The sequence below is a fragment of the Chroicocephalus ridibundus genome, chromosome 8 (genome assembly GCF_963924245.1).
Source record: "Chroicocephalus ridibundus chromosome 8, bChrRid1.1, whole genome shotgun sequence".
Classification (NCBI taxonomy): Eukaryota; Metazoa; Chordata; class Aves; order Charadriiformes; family Laridae; genus Chroicocephalus; species Chroicocephalus ridibundus.
Genome location: NC_086291.1, coordinates 38,200,877 through 38,221,605, shown reverse-complemented (window position 1 = coordinate 38,221,605; position 20,729 = coordinate 38,200,877). Strand labels below are relative to the sequence as shown.

Genomic DNA, 20,729 nt, shown 5'->3' with positions numbered 1-20,729 from the left:
GACCGCTATCCCTTCCCGACTCTCCACGGGGGATACCTGGCACAGCAGGGGCAGTTGGGTGCCAGCAGCAAGAAAAGATATAGCTGCTCTATACTTCTAACAAACCACTGAGGTGAGCAGGCTGGCTCCCTGCAGCTCATGAGGGACAAGCAATCAGCTGAGAAAATGCTTTCCCTATTTCCACTCTCTGCACAATTAGGAGGAGCAAAGCCACTCCTCACAGACCAAAACAGAAATTCCAGTAATTAGAGGTGTTTCAAGAGACTCCCCATAACTGACATTACTGATTTCGGGTACAAGCCCTCCGCTCGCAACAGACCCAATTCATGTCTCAGCATTTCCAACCATTCCCTAAACTACCCATACCTGAAGTTGTACTGTTTCTCCTGTTTGCAATGTAACACCCACTGCTCATAGCCTGAGGAGGAATGATGACCATTCTGTCCCTTATAAGCCAAAAATTCCTTTATTTATTACCTTGTCTCTCATCTCCTTGTCAGCAGCAGCTATTCTCCAGTGGCCTGTGTGGCTCCTTGCTGCAGCACGTGTTAATGGAGGGCAGCAACAGAGCACTCTGGTGGGCACCGTTTGCTCAGTAACTCCAACATACCCTGGACCTGCCCCAAAGCCCATGAGGTCCTCCAATAGGTCCAGACAATGACACCAGGTGCTGTAACCCCAAACCTGCCATCTGTGCTCCACGATGCAGACAAAAACCTCTGAAGCAGGGCAGAGGCAGGGATTTTGGGGCTTCTCCAGAGGTACAAGGGTTCCCCTTTCCTCCTCCTCTCCTCCAGTTCCCCTCAAAGCTACTGGGCAGGGTGCAACTGAAAAGATTACTATAAGGTTGAATCAAAGGGATGGGGTGAACTGCTTTCTTGTCCTCAAAGGAGTCATGTGAACTGCTTTCTTGTCCTCTGCCTGTCATCTAGTTTTATTTTTCCAGGTCACTACAACAACAAATAAATATTTAAACATAGGAGAACTGAAAGACAGGTTGCTTGTACTACTGCGGCAATCATTTGTACATGCATAAAAGAAGGCTATAATTTAATTGCTGTCTAAACTGTGAAATCAAGAGACCTACACCAGGATTGGATGCTCCACAAATCAAAGACGTGGCCTGAGTATTCACTGGCCCTTCTCTCCAAACATAGCCAAGACGCAGCCAAAAGAGAGCAACTCACCTGGCTCTGTAGGCATAGAAGCAGTAGATGTGGAAGGTGAGAAGTGCAATGATGTCAGAGAGGATGCAGAGAGCCAAGGTCAGGCCTAGACAAGCTGACAGCCCGACGTACCAGAGGATCATCTCAATGAACGGGGACATCAGGTGAATGTAGCCTAGTGGACATTGCAGAGTGTCAGTATTTGAATGAGATGTTTTCCTGTTTACAGCCTTAAAAGACTGAATCCCCCCCACTCCCTCCCGAACATTGCTCCAGAAGTCATAGCCATGAACACATGGAATTAAAACTGGAAGACTCCTTTAGATGCCATCTTCTCTTTAGAAGGGCCCACAAAAACTCTCTTTTCCCCCAGGTTTCTGACCAGGTGTGGCAGCTCTGTGAGGAAGGGAGGACATGCTTAGCTTGAACAGAGCAGTCACCTTGTTCCACATGTGATTTGTTTTTCTAGATTTGTGTCCAGGTTCCCATTTGTAACTGCAAACATCAACCTTTACTGCAACCATTCCCCTTTTCTTGCTATTCCCACAAAAGCCATATGGTATTTGTAAAATAAAACAGTGTGGAGGCACACAGTCTTTTTCATCACCAAAGTGGAGCAAAGTCACAGAAACAAGACAATACTTGATTGGTGAGCAAAGGAAGTCAGTATAATAACTAAGAAGTTCATGTCCATCATGATTGTCCTCCTTATCAAGGATGGCAGGGTTGGCATTTGCATCCTGAGAGCACACTTCTTATCCCTGTCCTATGAGCTGCCTCTTACATGGCAAAGACCACGAAAACCTTCATAAGACCTAATGCCTTCCCTTGGTCACTCACCACTAACGGCACCAAGAAAGCAAGCTCCATCATGATTTGCACTCCTTGCAAAGCATCGGTATAAGCACTTTATTTAATATGCATGACTTCCTTGTGTGGGAATCTAACTTTGGCTTGAGTTCCCACAGCAGGAAGACTCACAGACAAGTTTGTACTTGCAGTAGTGCATTTTGATTCATTATTCACCTCTAGGCAAACATTAAACAGTCGGGAGGCAAGAGATGAAAACGGAGGCTGAAAAGTTAAAACAATGGCACTTACTAATCCAAAGATGGATGTGGTAAAGGAAGAAGCGGCCCAAAACCTGATCCAAAGCTGGGTTCGTTTTCAGTCCAGCTGGTGCTCCCATTAGCCACTGGAGCAGGTCCTGGAGCTCTTCAGCTACATGCTACAAAGACATGGAAGCAAGGGCACTTGAGATAAAATACTACTACCACGCTGAGCAGGTCCAGTGCTCTCTACGTGCTGCCCCCTGCAAAGTATTCTTACCACACTCTTCAAACCAATGGAAAAAAAAATCCAAACAACTACTTTACAGACAGCTAGTTAAATCAAAAATGCACCGTTATTGACTCTTGACTGAATCCAAACGTAACAGCAAAGAGGAAGCCGAACTGCTTAGACGGTCTCAGTGCTGTGAACACGAGTCTAGTGCTTGTTTACGGACACCTCTGGCAGACTTGCACAGTATGAATTCTTGGTGTAATGAGAGTTCTTGAAATAGATGGCAAACGCTGGCGCACAAATAGACTTCTTCAGACAGTCAACTGAAAAGTCAGAACTGAGCAAGTAATTAACTATGGGGAAGGCTGTCAGGATTTCAAAAAGGGAAGATGGCAATGCACTCATGGGCAAAAAAAGTGAATTTTTACCAACAAATAACCCCTATGTGTTTACTGCAGGGTAGAAAACACAATTATATAAATGTATTTCATACATAAACAAACTTTCTTGATGCTCTGTGGTGTACTTGGCAAGATTAACCATGATAGCACTGATCTTGCCTTGCACTGTCATGTCTCCCTGTAGGCTTCGTGGAAAGATACCTGTGGCATCCCAGTGAAAAAGAAGCCCTCTGAATCATTAAGAAAAAAAGCCTAATGGAGCTTGTCCCCAATCACCGAGGGCTTTGGTTCACAGTTTCTGGTGATTTAATCCCAGGCTGATGTTATTTACTGTTTTTCTCTCTCTACCCCACGACTCTGCTGGAGGTCCCGCTTGCAGTTGACAGGGCAGAAGATGGGGTGACTCTGCTGCTGGCTAGTTTGTACCTGACCTACTCACTAAGCTGAAACCAGCAGTGAAGTCCATTTACCAGGCAGTGAATCGAGGTAGCTGAGAGTGGTAGCCTCCAGCAAACAGGCAGGGAATATATGTGTAAGAACTGACCTCTCACGCTGTCCTGCATGGACCAGAGATTGTGAGTAAAGCCCTCTACCTCCAAAAATCCCAGTTACAGTCAAGTCCATGCAAGAGAGTTGCACTGAAAATCGTGCATGTATAGAAGAATCAAGACATGCTACCTAAAGCTGATGCACTGTAGCCTACTTTCCCCATCATTCATATGGATAATTTCCCTAAGGGGAAATTATTTCCAGAGAATGAGTCCATTTTATTTCTTAGCCAACAGAATCCTTGCAAAATTAGTTTGTAAACATTTACTTTTAGTGTAGGGGAAAAATTAAGGGCTCCATCTTCAACTTAAAGAAAAGGATTGCCTTTTTATTTTGTTCATTTTCCCTGTGTCTCACTGCAAGTCAGAACTGATTTTAACCCATGGATCTTACCTCTGTGGCTCAGAAGTGTTAGCTGCTTTATAAATAGGCTGTTTTTAATATTTAAAGTGTTGGATCGGTAACTTAGAAAAAGCATTTAGGGATTTTAATGAAATATTTAAATGCTGGAAAGCAGTCCTTCCGCAAGGCTTGTGGAGGCTGCCAGTCCCAGAGGTGCTACTGAATTCTGTCAGGGGCACGTGGCTGCGGGAAGGCGTTATTCACCTCCGCTTGCTGTTATTCACCTCCACTTGCTGTTATTCAGCTGCACAAGGCATTGCAAAACCTAGTCCAAAGGCATAACCTTGTTTTCCAGACAGATATTTTAGGACTGATCAATAGCAAGCAGAATCAGAAAAGGTGACTGGGAGTCCAATACTCCTGTTGCAGTCATGAATATTGAATGTGGCCAGGATTAATAAGTAAGATACAGTTATTGGAACTGGAATCCAATACAGAATTGGAAGTGTTTCATAAAGGGGTGTAGGGATGTTACCAGATCGGAGACTAAAGCTAACATGGTTTAGATGAGATCGCTGTCGAAATATTTTCTTTCCTGTCACGCTCTTCTTTCTAGTGTCCACACACAGAGGGTCTGTGGGAACGTGACAGGGACAGAGGACACACAGCGCACCACGGGTGGGCACCAGGAAGCATGCTGCAAACTGCCCGAGTGCAGCATCCAGTGCAAGTCAGAGCAAGCAGAGCCAAAGCACCCCCTACCAGACACCTGGCAGGCACCCTGTATCTGTTGCAGACATTTGGGGCTCTAAATTATACTTTTCTACAAATTAACATTCAAGAATATTTCCCAGGAAGTGTCCCCTCTGCTTGCTTTCTTTATGGATTAGCAGGACATGACTGAATAGGAACTCACATCCAATTATCTCTAAGCCCCAGCAATAATTTTGGAGGCACAATCTCTGATAAATATTTAACTGTTTCAAAGAGATTACAGATTAAGAAAAAGAGACATCAGCAAGGATGAAAGAGGTGAAGGAGGAAAAAAAAAAGAAAATGGTTTATAAGCAGTTCTTTTAAAAACAGACAAATGTAGTGCTTTGAATCAGGTATTTTTGAAAGAAGGCTATCTTGTGGAAGCCAAAAACAAGGACAACCGTTGGGAAGCCTGGTGGGATTGAGAAGAAGGAGGAGGGTGGGAGTTCTGAGGGCACCTACATGGAGAAGATTATTCACATTTTCCGTTCCTGGATTTGAAAGCCTGCTCCAAAAAATCAGTCCTTGGTATTGCACACAGCTACTTGCCAGCTACTCCCTAGGTGTCTCTGAATCACATCTGCCTCATTTACTGACAAAAGCAACTTGTTGTTGCAGTCGGCCCAGCGCAGCTCATCAAGCTGTGAAAGTGGGAGCCGCAGTCCACGATGGCTTGTGCATCACCAAAAATTGCTGGCTGAGTGCTGATGTGAGAACCATAATATCAGGGATGACGAATGATGGCTAGGGAACACGGCCTGACCCTCACGTCAGCAGGCTGAGCTTGTGACCCTGTCAGTTGTTGAGAGGCAAAATAACCTACCTGCATTTGCTTTCTTCCAGAGAGACGTTTGCTAGGAAAAAAAAAAAGAGCACTGTATCCAGTCCCCACACAGCTACCATTCTGTCACTATAAGGTTTGTCAATATTAAAATCAATCAAATCAATGAGGTTAAAATAAGGTTATGTATATAACCTTATAATACATAACAATCTTATTATAATGTATAGAATGTCTATTTACTAAGAGCTACAGAGATGTAAGGTCGACACTATCATCAGACCTGGGGCATACACCAAACGCAGACCAGCAAGGAGTGCTGCGGAAAGAAAAGTAACTCATTCCGCACATGACAGAGTTTGTGTTACTGAACTTGGCAACACATAAGCACTTGAGGGAGCCCAAGTGGTGGGAATAATGTGTACCAGATGGACGCTCAGCGGCAAAGAGGAAACCCACTGCTGAATGGCTAAGGGGAGATTTTGCTGTCATACTGGAAAAGAAGTGGTGCTGGCTTGCACACCACGTGCTGAAGTCACTGGGATATCTTGGGATCACTCAGATCTGCAATTTTTTAAGGCCTGCACATAATGCATATAAATCTATGTGCACCAAAGACAGCAAAAGGACTCCAAATTATTTTATGTCCACAATCTAATATGCTTGAAAGAAGAAAGTAAGGCTGGAATGTAAGAAGAGTTGTAAGTGGCCTGAACTGTTAAGCTTGGAGAAGCAGAGAAGAAAGGCAGCAACTGATGACCAGGCCACCCATGCAAGGAGGAGTTAGCGCTTCCAGGAAAGCAAGTAAACAGCTCTCGGTGATAGCGAGGCAATGAAGTCTGCACATGTAGGAGATATGGTGAAAACAGCTGACACTATGATGCCTAAGTTGAGTGACAGGTGAGCTAAATTACTGAAAGAGGAACAAACAAGCAACTCTCACAAAGAGCCTGTGCAGGGCAGGTGCTGGAATTGGGTACACCTTGAGCATGGAGAGCATCCATCTGCCAAAGACACTGGGCAGATGGAAGCCCTCCTGGAGCCACCTGCGCAAACAGGAGTGCAGCCAAAAGCCACTTCCTTGCAGACTTGTTAAGAAATCAGATTTCTGAGAGCTGGGCGCTTGCAGTAATCCCATAGGGAGAGCTATAGAGAATTTAAACTTCTCCAGCTAAAATATCTGTAAGGCAAAAGACTTAGTAATAAGACTTAGAAAAATATTTTTCATGTATAGCTCAAATACAAGAGCATTGCAAGAATTGTGGTCCTTTCTACCCCACCACTGCTGCTGAATAGTGTCTGCAGCAACCCTTAAAACATACCCTCCTTAAAAATTTGTCTATGAAAGATAACAAAAATAGCAATAATCATGATCCACAGCTATGCTGGGCACTCCATACACACTTTGTGAAGGCACAGCATGTACAAGAATGATCGGAGACCTATGGCTTGTAACAATTAAAAGGTTAGAAGTGGACCAAGCAGATCATCAAGGGAGACATGAGCTCTTCTCAAGAAAGGTAGGATAAATAGGAAAATGAAATTGCTGCTGGGATTTTCTAATCAGAATAAAATTCCTCCCAACTAAGAAGCTCAAGAAAGAGCAAAGAGAGGACATTCTCCAGCTGCTAGAAAAAAAACAATGGAAAGATCTACCTTCTCTCCCAGAAATGAAAGGAAAGTGGGCAGAGAAAGGATTAGGCTGTGCAGCTGCATGCCAGAGCTCAACATTGGCTGCACATGTGTTCCCAAGACACAGAACTCTTAAAATGGAGCTCATTTCAGATTAGTGGTCTGGTCTCCAGCCTCTGAAGTACATTATATGTTCCTTACTGCCTCTAAACAGATACACTGGAGTACTGCACCTAAAATGAGCCACCAGAAAAGTAGGACTGTATGAGTCATACTTAGAATCTTCATTTATTTATGCTGATGCCGAGGGATCTTAGTGGGCAAGAGGAGTTATGTTTGAGAAAATGACAGGACACAGCAAGTTTTCCTAGTTGACCATCTGTACAGCAGATCTCTTAGGATTTCAGGTGTTTGTGTCCTGACTAGCCAACGCCTTTGGATCTCCCCATGAAATTTCTCTTCAGAAGCACAGCTGCACTGCTTATCAAGTTTGACTTTTCAGCTGTTTATCAGATTCAACCCAGGTTACAGCCTTTTTTTTTTTCCCCCAAAAGCCCCATATGGCAACAACTTGAGGACTCTTCCTGTTGACTTCAGAATAAAAGTATTCTGGCTCGATAACCACTCAACCTGCAGCTGCGGAGCTCTGGCCAAGCCACAATTGTTACTTTAGGAGCTGGAGCAGGCCTCCAGTAAACATCTAATTACTATTCACTGCACACGCAGAGCAGAGCTGTGTTCCTTTGGAGCAGCCCAAGCAGGCTTGATTTGAAGATTTCACTGTTCTTGAGGAGACCTAATTTGTGTTACTTCAGACAGGACTCTCTCTGAAATCCTTGCGCATAAGTCATTGCCTTCTTACAACAAGACACCAAGAGGTGGTCAGTACCCACAGCAGGTGAAAGAGAAATGGCTTTGGCCAGACTTACATCAGCCACGGGGATGAGGGTATCGTCAAGGTGACCAATTCGGTTCTTTTGGTACAGCCAGGACATCAGCAGCATCCCCAGAGCCACATCAATCAGCAGAGAGATGAAGATGTTGGCTTTCCTGCATGCAGGATAAAGAGAAACAGCGTTAGAGAAAAAGGAAGGACGGTGTTTAATGTTTCAATGACAATTGTCGACTTCACTTACATAGAATCTTTAATGTCCCGGGGACAGCAGGAAAATTAGAGGCACAGTGTGGAGGTCTTTTGACTTTCACTGCTGTGCTGCTGCTTCTGTGGCCGAACACGGAGCCATTCGGAGCCTGCCACACCGCAAAACCTTTCTTAGCAAGGGGAGAGAAGAGTGGGATTGAAGCTACAAAGAGGAATGCTAAACAAAGTGTGTGTGTGTACATATATATGTGCACACACACACACATTCAGGGGGGATATACCAATACTAAGGGCGCCAGCCTTGGAATATCCACGTTGAGATCAGATGGCTTTCCGAGAGGTATACTTTAGTTGAACCAGTAGTCAATGTAATAAATCGTGTTTCTGGGTACACAGACATTTCCAGAAGGGCTGCTGAACTGCCCCCTCACCGCTGGAGTTTCTGAATGGAATATCATGATGTGAGTTATTGGGGAAATCAGATTAAACAGTCACGGTTACTTTTGGCCTCCAAATCTGCTAATCTATTTTAAGTGTTCCCTGGGAGTCTATTACTGCAGGATCAGAGAACCACACAGAACAAGACTCGCTGTGTAATGGCCACAGGGCATTCAATATCCGTCTCAGATCTCTGCCTCTCCCTGTTCCACTCGCTGGGCTGCGTGTTTGCTTTCTCTATTACACTGACGTTGTTGCTGCTGTTGGAATCTCTGGTCTGCAGTTACCGCAACAGATTCCCCAAAAGAGTGGGTGAAAGAGGAGAGCATTTAAAGCATTCTGCTCTTGTGGACAGTGCCGCTGAATACTGATTGCAGCTTTTGGTTAAAAGCAGCATATGTGGAAGCAATGAGCTTGTGGGAGTAGTGACAGCAAAGTACTACACACATGGGTGCGGTACAAGCTTTCTGTGGGCAATAGCTGGTTGCCTTTCCCAGGCTAGGGAAAAAAGGCATATATCAGGCAAAAGACAAAATTAATTAAAGCAGAGTGCAAAGATCTGCGGACTAGCAGGGAGTAGAGCAAGGAAGGCAACATGGCATGGTGCAGTGAAGACCCCATAGTGCTGGGCTGGCACAGGGTCCATGGTTTGGGCTCCCGAGACGAGACAGGGCTAGAGCAAAGACATGCATGACTTTATGTGTACTCCATACCTCATTGGGTGAGTCTGGTTTTGAGCATTGTTGTTGCTGCTGATGACCTGGAGGTGCTGCAGGTGGTGTCTCAGCTGCTCACAAGTTAAGAGTTTGCTCCATAGGAAAGACAAAGGCCAAAACTTCAGCACCCTGCAGAAACACCATGGGAATGTCTGCTTTTGCTTTTGCCATATACAGTGTACAAAGTCCATGCAAAACATTCCATGTAAAGTTAAGATTGTGCAACCAGAGATGGTGTCAACATATTATCATTAAAGAATATTAGATGTTAACTGCTCTCCTAAAGGTTAATAGAATTAAGGCAGCCTTTCCAGATCAAGACATCTAAAAGACAACCCAATCTCTCGTTTCCATTCTTTAAAACCAAGCGTCTCGCTCTTCCAAGGAAGCCAGAACACAATCCTGATTCCAGCCTGTGCTTTGGGATACATCACCGGGATTGCACGCTGCTCTAAGTCTCCAGGAGACCGGAGTTAAGACAGTTGTGTGTGCAGCACAACCACACAACACGATGCAACTGCTTCACAAATCCCAGTATTACGGATCACAAGTATCTATCTAGCATGAGCTTGCTGTAACAAACAGCTCGGTTCTCCCTGCCGTTTCTGTCCCCTTTCCCCTCTTTTCTTTCTTCCACTTGATCCTTTTCTTGTTTTTTTCTTTATTACTTCCAAATTCCTTTCTCGGAGTCTTCCTTTCTATCTTCTTTCCCCTGCCTTGCCAAAGGACCAGCATTATGTAGATAACACATTTAGCATTTAATGATGTTTCAAAGTTAACATCCACATTAGGCTTGCAGGGGAGGAAATATTCACACGGTTCTTTTTTTTTATGACTCAGAAGAAAAGTACTAAATGATGCTCACTTATTTTGGGGCATTCCTTTTATCACCACACAACCTATAAAGGAAGGCATGATGGTGATTTGTGTAGTCTAAAATGACACCACAGGATGCAGGCCAGTCAAAGAAGGCACAGCAGTGGTATAGCAACACAAAGCACCACCTTTGCTGTGGGGAATAAATTCTGATGTGGACATAATTTGGATCCCTTCTTTCCTGTACACAATGGTGGTTTCGCTATTTTCATAGTGTTTCACTGTTTCTCATTAAAGGTCCAGGAATCCACGTTCACTTTTAGTCCTTCCTTCACCTACTCTGTCTTACTGCTTTGGCGTGTTCCTTCAGTTTACATTCATTCCAAATGCTAAAGTTATTCCCGGTATCCTGCTTTGCTTTTGACATTGTACAGCTGTTTGGATCATTAGTGAGTGCAGCCTGGAGACGTCACTGCAACACATGCGTGCTTTCCCCAGATTTCATCCAGAGGACTTCAGCCTGTCGCCCAGCAGCAGAGGACTGGCCAGGAGAAAACGCAGGATGGGCAGACTGGGACTCCAGCTGCTGTTTATCCATTTTACACAAATTGCTTGTTCAAAATCCTCCTCCCTTCACTGTGGTTGCTGCCCACCTCCACACCCCACCCTCCTGAGCCCTTTCAACCATCCTTCCTGCAAGGTTTGTCAGCTTGAAAATTAAAGCGCTGAAGTCCCCCCTTTCCCCTCCCCATTCAAATTTCAGATACACGGGTTTTGAAATGCAGGCAGCGCACTGTGAATCATTCTTCTTAAATTGAGGCCTCTGAGTTACTCAGCTCTTCAATGCAGCCTCCCACCTTAGAGACAAATGCATGCACCATTCTTCAGTTGACTTGGCAGGAGGGAACATATAAAGTGGCAGAGGAAAGAGCTCCAGGCAGGGGAGGGAGACATGGTGAGCGACTGCCCTGGCCACTGAACTCAAAGACCCAGGTTTGCAGATTCACCCAGGCACAATTGCAGAAGGGTTTTATCTTCCAATTATATCCTAGCCCAGTGGTTACAAATAGTGCTGCGGCAAACCTTTGCAAGATCAGAGAATTGTATGTAAAATGCAAAGAAGGTGGAAGGAGAAATGCTGTACATGTGTAGTTATGTACAGATGACTGAAGGTAAAAAATTACTCGTCAAACCATCACCTGCCAGACCATGTCAGTTTACTAGAAAACAAGGGCTCTGGGGCCCAGTGATAAACACTCACTGGGCTAATAACCCCCCAGCAATGAGAAGGGTTTTCCCTCCTGGCGCCTTCTCTGTGGCAGCCATCCCTGGACATTCGGGATTTTTGGCTCCAGGTACAAGGGCCAGGGGAGGAGACGGGTTTGAGGCTGAGGTCACTAGGAAAGCCTGGCACCCTGTGGCTGGTGGGGCAATGGAAGTGGTTCCTAGAGAGCATGAAAACAAGACACAGTTTTCCCTCCTGGAACCTTGGGTGTGGGACCAATCTCCAGACATTTGCTATTTTTGAGGCCAGCCCTGGGGCAAGTGGGAAAGGGTGGTTTTGAGGCTGAAGGCACCAGGAAAGCCCGCAGCCCCAAGGTCTGTGTGGCCATGCAAGCGGTTCCCAGAGACCATGAGAACAAACTGCAGTTTTCTTCCTGGCACTTGCCATTTTAGGTCAATCTCTATAGGTTTGCTTTCATTGAGCTCCGCTCTGGATAGAGTTTTAAGCTTTAGGTTACTGGTGCTGTGAAAGCTGTTCCCAGAGAAAGTGAAAAGAAGCACTACTTTTCCCTCCTGGCACTTGCCTTCTGGTAGCAATCTCCAGATGTTTTCTGGTTTTGAGCTTAGCGCTGGGGAGAGTAGTATCAGTTAGAATATAAAAGCAGTCATAGCAGTTCCCAGAGACAGAGAGCATAAGCACAACGTTTCCCCGTGGCTCCTTCATTGTGGGAGAAATCCTGAGAAGGTTGCTGTTTTTGAGTCCAGCTCTGGGGAGAGTGTTAGCACTTAGATTACAGGGACAGTGAAAGCAGTTCCCAGGGACAGTGAAAACAAGTTCCTCTTTTCCCGCATGGCAATTTTCATGTTGGAGTAATCTCTCGATGCTTCCTGATGTTGAGCCCATCTCTCGGGAGAGTGGTAGCACTTAGGTTACTGTGGCAGTGAAAACAGTTTCCAGAGACAGTGAGAACAAGCCCCACTTTTTTTCTCCTGGCACTTTGAATGTGGGAGCAATCTCTAGATGTTTGCAGGTTTTGAGCTTCGTGCTTTGGTGAGTGTTAGCACTTAAGTTACTGGGCAGTAAATGAAGTTCCCAGAGACAGTGAGAATAAGCAAATTTTTTCCTCCTGGCACTTGCCATGAGGGAGCAATGGCTAGATGTTTGCTCTCTTTGAACCCAGCTGTGGGGAGAATGTTAGCACTTACAGTACAGGGAAGGTGAAATTAGCTCACAGAGACTGTGAAAACATGCACCACTTTTCCCTCTTGTCACTTATCATGTGGGGTCAATCTCTATATGTTTGCAGTTGCTGAGCCCAGCGCTGGTAACTGGGGCACTGAAAGCAGATCCCAGATACAGTGAAAACAAGCCCCACTTTTCCTCACTGTTACTTTCCATATGCGACCAAACTCTAGAATTTTGCAGGTTTTGAGCTTAGCGCTTTGGAGAGTGTTAGCATTTAGGTAAGTGGGGCAGTGAAAGCAGTTCCCAGAGCCAGTGAAAACAAGGATAACTTTTCCCTTCTGGCACTTTCCATATTAGGGCAATTTTTAGATGGTTGCTGGTTTTGAGCCCCGCTCTGGGAAAAGCGTGAGCACTGAGGTGACTGCGGCAGTGAAAGCTGTTCCCAGGGACAGTGAGACCAAACCCCACTTTTCCCTCCTGCCACTTTCCATGTGCGAGCAATCTTTAGATGTTTGCTGGTTTTAAGCCCAGCTCTGGGGACAGTGTTAGCACTTAGGTAACTGGGACAGTGAAAGCAGTTCCCACAGACCATGATAAGAAACACAATTCTTTCCTTCTGGCACTTGCCATGTGGCAGCCATGAGGTCTGTGGGGCCATGCAGGTGGTTCCCAGAGAGCTTTAGAACAAGCAACAGTTTTCCCTCCTGGCTCCTTGGGCGTGGGAGCAATCTCCAGACATACGGAAATTTTTGAGGCCGACCCCGGGGGAAGTGAGAAAGGGTGGTTTTGAGGCTGAAGGCGCCAGGAAAGCCTGGAGCCCCAAGGTCTGTGGAGCGATGCAAGTGGTTCCCAGAGAGCTTTAGAAAGTGCAAGTTTTTCCTCCTGTCTCCTTCTGTGTGGGAGCAATCTCCAGATGTTTGCTATTTTTGGTGCGGAGACAAGCTTCATGGCAGGTAAGTCTGCTCTGGGGAAGCGATCATAGAATCATATGATCATAGGGTTGGAAGGGACCTCTGGAGATCATCTAGTGCAACCCCCCTGCCAGAGCAGGGTCACCTAGAGCAGGTTAGACAGGAATGCATCCAGGCGGGTTTTGAATGTCTCCAGAGTTGGAGACTCCACCACCTCTCTGGGCAGCCTGTGCCAGGGCTCTGCCACCCTCACAGCAAAGAAGTTCCTCCTCATGGTTAGGTGGAACTTCCTATGCTCAAGTTTGTGCCCGTTACCTCTTGTCCTGTCCCTGGGCACCACTGAAAAGATCCTGGCCCCATCCTCCTGACACCCATCCTTTCAGTATTTATAAGCGTTGATAAGGTCCCCCCTCAGCTGTCTTTTTTCCAGACTGAAGAGACCCAAATCCCTCAGCCTTTCTTCATAAGAGAGGTGTTCCAGTCCCCTCAGCATCTTGGTAGCTCTCTGCTGCACCCTCTCCAGCAGTTCCCTATCCCTCTTGAACCGGGGAGCCCAGAACTGGACCCAGTACTCCAGGTGCGGCCTCCCCAGGGCAGAGTAGAGGGGGAGGATGACCTCCCTCCACCTGCTGGCCACACTCTTCTTGATGCCCCCCAGGATGCCACTGGCCTTCTTGGCCACCAGGCCCCATCACTGGCTCACAGTCATCCTGTTGTCCCCCAGGACTCCCAGGTCTCTTTCCACAGAGCTGCTCTCCAGCAGGTCACCCCCAACCTGTCCTGGTGCAGGGGGTTATTCCTCCCCAGGTGCAGCACCCTGCACTTGCCCTTCTTGAATTTCATAAGGTTCCTCTCTGACCAAATCTCCAACCTGTCCAGGTCTCTCTGTATGGTGGCACAGCCTTCTGCTGTGTCAGCCACCCCCCCAAGCTTTGTGTCAGCAAACTTGCTGAGGGTGCACTCTATCCCCTCATCCAGGTCATTGATGAATATATTGAAGAGGACTGGACCCAGTACTGACCCCTGGGGAACACCACTCATCACTGACCTCCAACTAGACTCTGTGTCCCTAATCACACAGGGGGATCCCCCCTTCTGAGCTCTGTCTTTCAACCAGTTATCTATCCACCTTACTGTCCATTCATCAAGCCCACTCTTCCTAAGCTTCCCTATGAGGATGTGGGAGACTGTGCCGAAAGCCTTGCTTAAGTCAAGGTAGGCCACATCTACAGCCCTCCCCTCATCTATCCATCCAGTCATGCCATCATAGAAGGCTATCAGATTAGTCAGACGTGATTTCCCCTTGGTGAATCCATGTTGAGTACTTCTGATAGCTTTCTTTTCTTCCACATGCCTTGATATGACGTCCAGAACGAGCTGTTCCATCATCTTTCCAGGGATGGAGGTGAGGCTGACCGCCCTGTAGTTCCCCAGCTCCTCCTTCTTGCCTTTTTTGAAGACTGGAGTGACATTGGTTTTCCTCCAGTCCTCAGGCACCTCTCCTGTTCTCCAGGACCTTTCAAAGATGAGGGAGAGCGGCCCAGCAATGACTTCCGCCAGCTCCCTCAGCACTCTCGGGTGCATCCCATTGGGGCCCATGGACTTGTGAATATCTAATTGATCTAATTGATCCCTCACTCGATCCTCCTCTACCCAAGGGAAGTCTTCTTCTTTCCCTGTTACTTCCCCCAGTGCCTGGGACTCCTGAAGGCTGGTCTGAGCAGTAAAGACCAAAGCAAAGAAGTCATTTAGTGACTCCGCCTTCTCTGCATGCTCCGTCATCATGGCTCCTGTCTCATTCAACAGTGGGCCCACAACTTCTCTGGTCTTCCTTTTGCTTCCAATATACTTGTAGAAGCCCTTCCTGTTGAGCTTGACATCCCTAGCCAGGTTTAATTCCAAGGTGGCCTTGGCTTTCCTTGTTTCATCCCTGCACGCTCTGGCAGCATTCTTGTAACTCTCCCAAGGGGTCAGTCCCTTCTTCCACTTATTGTAAATTTTCTTCTTCCACTTGAGCTTTTTCAGAAGCTCCCTGCTCAACCATGCAGGTGTCCTGCATCCCTTAGCCGATTTATTTCTCTTAGGGATGCACCGATCCTGAGCTTGGAGGAAGTGGTCTTTGAATACCAACCAGCTTTCTTGAGCCCCTTTGCCTTCCAGAGCCCTAGCCCATGGGATCTCTCCAAGCAGTTTCTTGAAGAGGTCAAAGATAGCCCTTCTGAAATCCAAGGCTGTAATTTTACTTCTTGTTGTTTTGTGCGTAGTACTCATGATCCTGAACTCTATCATTTCATGATCACTACAACCTAGGGTGCCCCCAACCTTAATGTCCTACAGCAGTCCCTCTGTGTTTGTCAGTACCAGGTCCAGGAGTGCTCCTCTCCTTGTTGGCTCCTGTACCACCTGTGTCAAAAAGTTATCATCAATGCACTGGAGGAGCCTCCTGGACTGTGCGTGCCTGGCTGTGTGGTCTTCCCAGCAGATATTGGGGTGATTGAAGTCCCCCATGAGAAACAAGGCCTGCGATTGTGAGGCTACCTTCAGCTGCCTGTAGAAAGCCTCATCAGCTTCCCCATCCTGATCAGGTGGCCTGTAATAAACACCCACAACAGTGTCCCTCATATTTGCCTGCCCCTTAATCCTTACCCATAAGCTCTCGACCCTTTCTTCATCCACCCCTAGTAAGAGCTTGATGCATTCCAAATGCTCTCTCACATGCAACTCCAAATGCAACTCCACGACCTCGCTTCACTGGCCTGTCTTTCCTGAAGAGGACATAGCCATCCATGACAGCATTCCAGTCATGTGAGCTGTCCCACCATGTCTCAGTAACTGCAATGAGATTGTGGCCCTGCGACCGCACACAGATCTCCATCTCTTCCCGCTTATTCCCCATGCTGCGTGCATTGGTGTATAATGCACCAAATGCATTGGTGCATTTCAGAGAGGGAGTCGTGTGTGTAGTTTTGAGATGTGTGAGTGTACCTTGAGATGTGGTATGCCTTCTGGCTTTCAGAAATACTGGCACACTGGCCCACAAGCACTGAGCAACTATGCCCTGGCACCTCACTAGCAAGCCCAGTACCGTCCCCAACCCCCCTTCAAACATAGTTTAAAGCCCTCTCAATGAGCCCTGAGAACTCTTGTCCTAGAACCCTTTTTCCCCTGGAAGTCAAGGTATTCCCACCTGTTACCAGCAAGCTGGGTGTTTTGTAGGTCAGGCCATGATCAAAGAACACAAAGTCCTGCCGGCAGCACCAGGTTCAAAGCCAGGTATTGATCTGCTGGCTCCTCCTATTTACCCCCTCGTCATTCCCCGCAACTGGGAGGATAGACGAGAACACAACTTGTGCTCCTGATCCCTTGACCAGGCGTCCCAGGGTCTTGAAGTCTTTCTTCATTGCCCTTGGACTTCTCCTTGTTACCTTGTCGCTGCCTACCTGAAAGAGCAAAAGTGGGTAGTAGTCTGAGAGCCGTACCAGGGAAAGACGCATCCTCTTCACGTCCTTGACCCGGGCCCCAGGGAGGCAGCAGACCTCCCTATGTATCGGGTCCGGCCTGCATATTGGGCCTTCCGCTCCCTTCAGGAGGGAGTCACCTATGACAAGGTCTTTTCTTCTTTACTGCAGAGGTTTTGATGCAGGGGGAGGTCTGACTAGACCTCGCTGACGCCTCCAAGGTAGGAGAACTATTGTGCCCGTCATCACCCAGATCTAAAGTGATCTGAGGCCAAAAGGGCTGGCAAAGAGCTCTGTTTGGGGCTTCTTGGAAGCCAGGAAAAGCCGTGTGCCTGTGCTGGGGGCTGACAGCTGATAGCTTGTGGGGGGGGCCTGCTGAGCTAGCATGGGCAGATCCATCACCACCCACCGTTTATCAGACTATAAGAAGCCTCTGTGAGGGCAGTAACTTGCTGCCCACAGGGCAAGCCAACCTACTGTGGGTGCTCCAGGTGGGGTGCTGTGGCTGTTTGCAGCTCGTTGGGCTGTTTCAGCTGCTGTCTGCAGCTCGTTGGGCAGAACACGAGGTGCTGCACTTCACTCAAGGAGTGATTGTTGCCACTTGGAGGAGGAAGAGTGTTTTCCCAGCACCCACCCAAATGGGTATTGGTATCCAGGCCAGAGGCTGTGAGCAATGCCACAGCCTTTCACTGGCAGCGGGTGACAATGTTGACCACGGCTGCGTGCGGTGTGAGCAGGTTGATGGCCTTCTCCGCTGGGTGGCACAGCTCCAAGGTGAAGTGATGGAGCTCAAAGAAGAGGTGAGTAGATTGAGGAACATCAGAGAGAGTGAGAGGGAAATTGACCATTTCCACAAACTGCTCTCTGCAAAAACAGAACGGGAGGTAACTCTTAGTGGACCAGAGGATTCTGTATCCTTTCACCAGCAAGGCCCCCAGCCCTCCCGTAGTAACCCTCATGAGCTGGGTCAATGGGAGCAGGTCTCTGTCTGATGGAACAAAAGAAAGAAACGGAGCAAGCAGGTTCCTGTAAGAAGTGCACCACCTATAGTGCCCTTGCAGAACAAGTATGGGGCTCTGCAGGAGGAACTGGTTGCAACCACCCTGACATCTGCTGGAGGGACAACACAGCCAGGCCCCAGCAATCCAGGATGTTTCTGGAATGCATAGATGACAACTTCCTCCTCCAAATGGTAGAGGAACCAACAAGAAACGGTGCCATGCTGGACCTCGTTGTCACCAACAGGGAAGGGCTGGTGACCAATATGAGGCTCAGGGATAACCTTGGCTGCAGTGACCACGAAGCGATAGAATTTAAGATCATCAGGGCAACTAGGAGGATATATTCCAAGCTTATGACCCTGGACTTTAGGCATGCAGACTTGGATCGCTTCAGGGATCTGCTGGCCAAAGTGTTGTGGGACAAAGCTCTAGAGTGAAGGGGGGGCCCAGGACAGCTGCTCAGTATTCAAGGATCACCTTCTCCATGTCCAGGAGCAAACTATACCGACAAAGAGGAAGGCAGGAAAGAGTGCTAGGAGACATGCCTGGATGAACAGGGAGCTCCTGGACACACTGTCACGCAAAAAGAAACTTTGTAAGGAGTGGAAGAAAGGACAGCTAGAATGGGGAGCATATAAGGAAGCTGTCCGAACAGCAAGAGACCTGGTGAGAAAAGCTAAAGCTCAGTTGGAATTAAATCTAGCCAAGGAGATCAAGGGAAACAGCAAAAATTTCTATAGGTACATTAATGGTAAGAAGGGGGCTAGGGAGAGTGTAGGCCCCCTCAGAAAGGAAATGGGGGAACTGGTGAGAAGTGATATGGAGAAGGCCGAGGTTCTCAATGACTTCTTTTCCTCAGTCTTCACTGGCAAGGGCTCCAGCCACACTCCCAGAGTCACAGAAGACAATGGCAGGGGTTGGACAGAACTGCCCATTGCAAGTGAAGATCAGGGTCGTGACCATCTGAAGAACCTGAAAGTGAACAAGTCCATGGGACCGGATGGGATACACCCACGGGTACTGAAGGAGCTGGTGGATGAGGTTGCTAAACCGCTCTCTATTACATTCCAAAAGTCACGGCAGTCTGGTGAAGTCCCCACTGACTGGAAAAGGGGAAACATAATCCCCATTTTCAAAAAGGGAAAGAAGGATGAACCAGGGAACTATAGGCCAGTCAGTCTCACCTCCGTGCCTGGTAAGATTATGGAGCAGATCCTCCTGGAGGCACTGCTGAGGCAGAAGAATAACGAAGAGGCGATCGGGTACAATCAACATGGCTTCACCAAGGGCAAATTGTGCCTGACAAACCTGGTGGCCTTCTATGAGAAGGTCACAACATCAATAGACAAGGGGAGAGCAACTGATGTCATTTACCTGGACCTGAACAAAGCCTTTGACACTGTCCCGCATGACATCCTGGTCTCCAAGCTGATAAAATATGGCTTTGATGGACTGACAATTCAGTGGATAAAGAACTGGCTTGACGGCCGCACCCAGAGAGTGGCTGTCAATGGGTCCATGTCCAAGTGGAGGCCAGTGACAAGTGGAGTCCCTCAAGGATCAGTATTGGGACCGGTCTTGTTTAACACCTTTGTCAGCTATATGGACAGTGGCATAGAGTGCACTCTCAGCAAGTTTGCCGACGACATCAAGCTGTGCCGAGGAGACCAGCTCCAGTGCAGGTAAGGCCTCACTGGGGAAGGGGATCGCAGAGGGTAAGGCTGGCAAAAAGGCTCTTCTGAGGGCTTTCGTGGCTGGGAAAAGCGGCTGCCTCGTGCCGGAACTGGCAGCTCGGGGGTGGGCTGCTGACGCGGCAGGGGCGGAGACAATGACACATGCGGCAGTTCTAAACGGACTGTCCCGGAGCGCAGCGGCCGGCTGCTGTGCACCCAGCACGCAGGCAGCTGGTGGGTGTCACCGCGGTGAGAGCGGGCTTACCGGACGCAGCTCCTTGAACAGTAAGTTACTGGAAACCTCTCAACCTGACCAGGACGTCATGGTAAGAACTCGGCAGAAGGCCATGCTATCCCTGAGCTCTGCACTGAGCAGCTCCGATGTGGCCACTCAGACAGAGCTTGCATGGGAACATGCTGCCACCCAGGTGTCAGGCTGCAGGGTGTGCCCTGCTCTTGCGCCGGTGTTGAATGGTAGTGGTGAGCAGACCTGTGGGAGGTGTGCCCAGGTAGAGGAACTCCTTCACCTAGTGATGGAGCTTCGTGAGGAGGTAAGTCGTTTGAGAAGTATAAGGGATTGTGAACAGGAGATAGATAACTGGAGTCGCATCCTGCCTTCCCTGAAAGAAGCATCTCAGGCAGACAGAGCTCCACATACAGAGCACTCCCCACCCTCTAGCAGCATAGCTGAATGTGGAGATTCAGAGGACAGGGGCCAGTGGCAACAAGTCCCCGTCCGGCGTGGCAGGCGTGCCACCCAGGTGATCCCCACACCATCCCAGGTGCCCTTGCAGAATGGATATGATGTTCTGCAAAGGGAACCGGAGGATGAGAAGGACAACAGCTTGCTGAACTTGGAGTTGTCACCGAGGCCAAGACGGATTATGCCTTGTATAACAACATCCTCAGTTATGAAAGAAAGATAGGCCCTTGTAGTAGGGGACTCGATTCTGAAGGGAGTGGAAGGTCCCATATGTAGACCAGACCCAATCTGTAGGGAAGTCTGCTGTCTCCCTGGGGCCAAAGTTAAGGATGTCCAGAAGAAACTCCCTACCCTAGTTAGGCCTACTGACTACTACCCTTTATTGATTTTTCAGTTAGGCAATGATGAAATTTCAGAAAGAAGCCTGAAGGCAATGAAGAAAGACTTCAGGGCCCTGGGACGGATGGTTAGGGGATCAGGAGCACAAGTAGTGTTTGCTCCTATCTCAACAGTTGCGAGGATTGATGAGAAGATTAATAGGAAATGCCAGCTGTTCAATGCCTGGCTCAGAGACTGGTGTCATCGGCAGG

General features: G+C 47.9%; 1 protein-coding gene across 1 annotated transcript in view; it reads right to left on the bottom strand.

The window, feature by feature from the left end:
- LOC134519644 (phosphatidylinositol N-acetylglucosaminyltransferase subunit Q-like) overlaps positions 1 to 19,600 on the bottom strand; it is a 31,814-nt gene extending 12,214 nt beyond the window's left edge. The window contains exons 1-6 of the mRNA XM_063344078.1: positions 19,458 to 19,600; positions 17,453 to 17,626; positions 9,165 to 9,296; positions 7,841 to 7,961; positions 2,268 to 2,394; positions 1,188 to 1,341 (exon numbers count right to left, since the gene is read on the bottom strand). Coding sequence (XP_063200148.1) covers positions 1,188 to 1,341; positions 2,268 to 2,394; positions 7,841 to 7,961; positions 9,165 to 9,296; positions 17,453 to 17,626; positions 19,458 to 19,600 — 851 coding nt within the window. The remainder of the gene's footprint in view (positions 1 to 1,187; positions 1,342 to 2,267; positions 2,395 to 7,840; positions 7,962 to 9,164; positions 9,297 to 17,452; positions 17,627 to 19,457) is intronic.
- Positions 19,601 to 20,729: the final 1,129 nt, after the last annotated feature.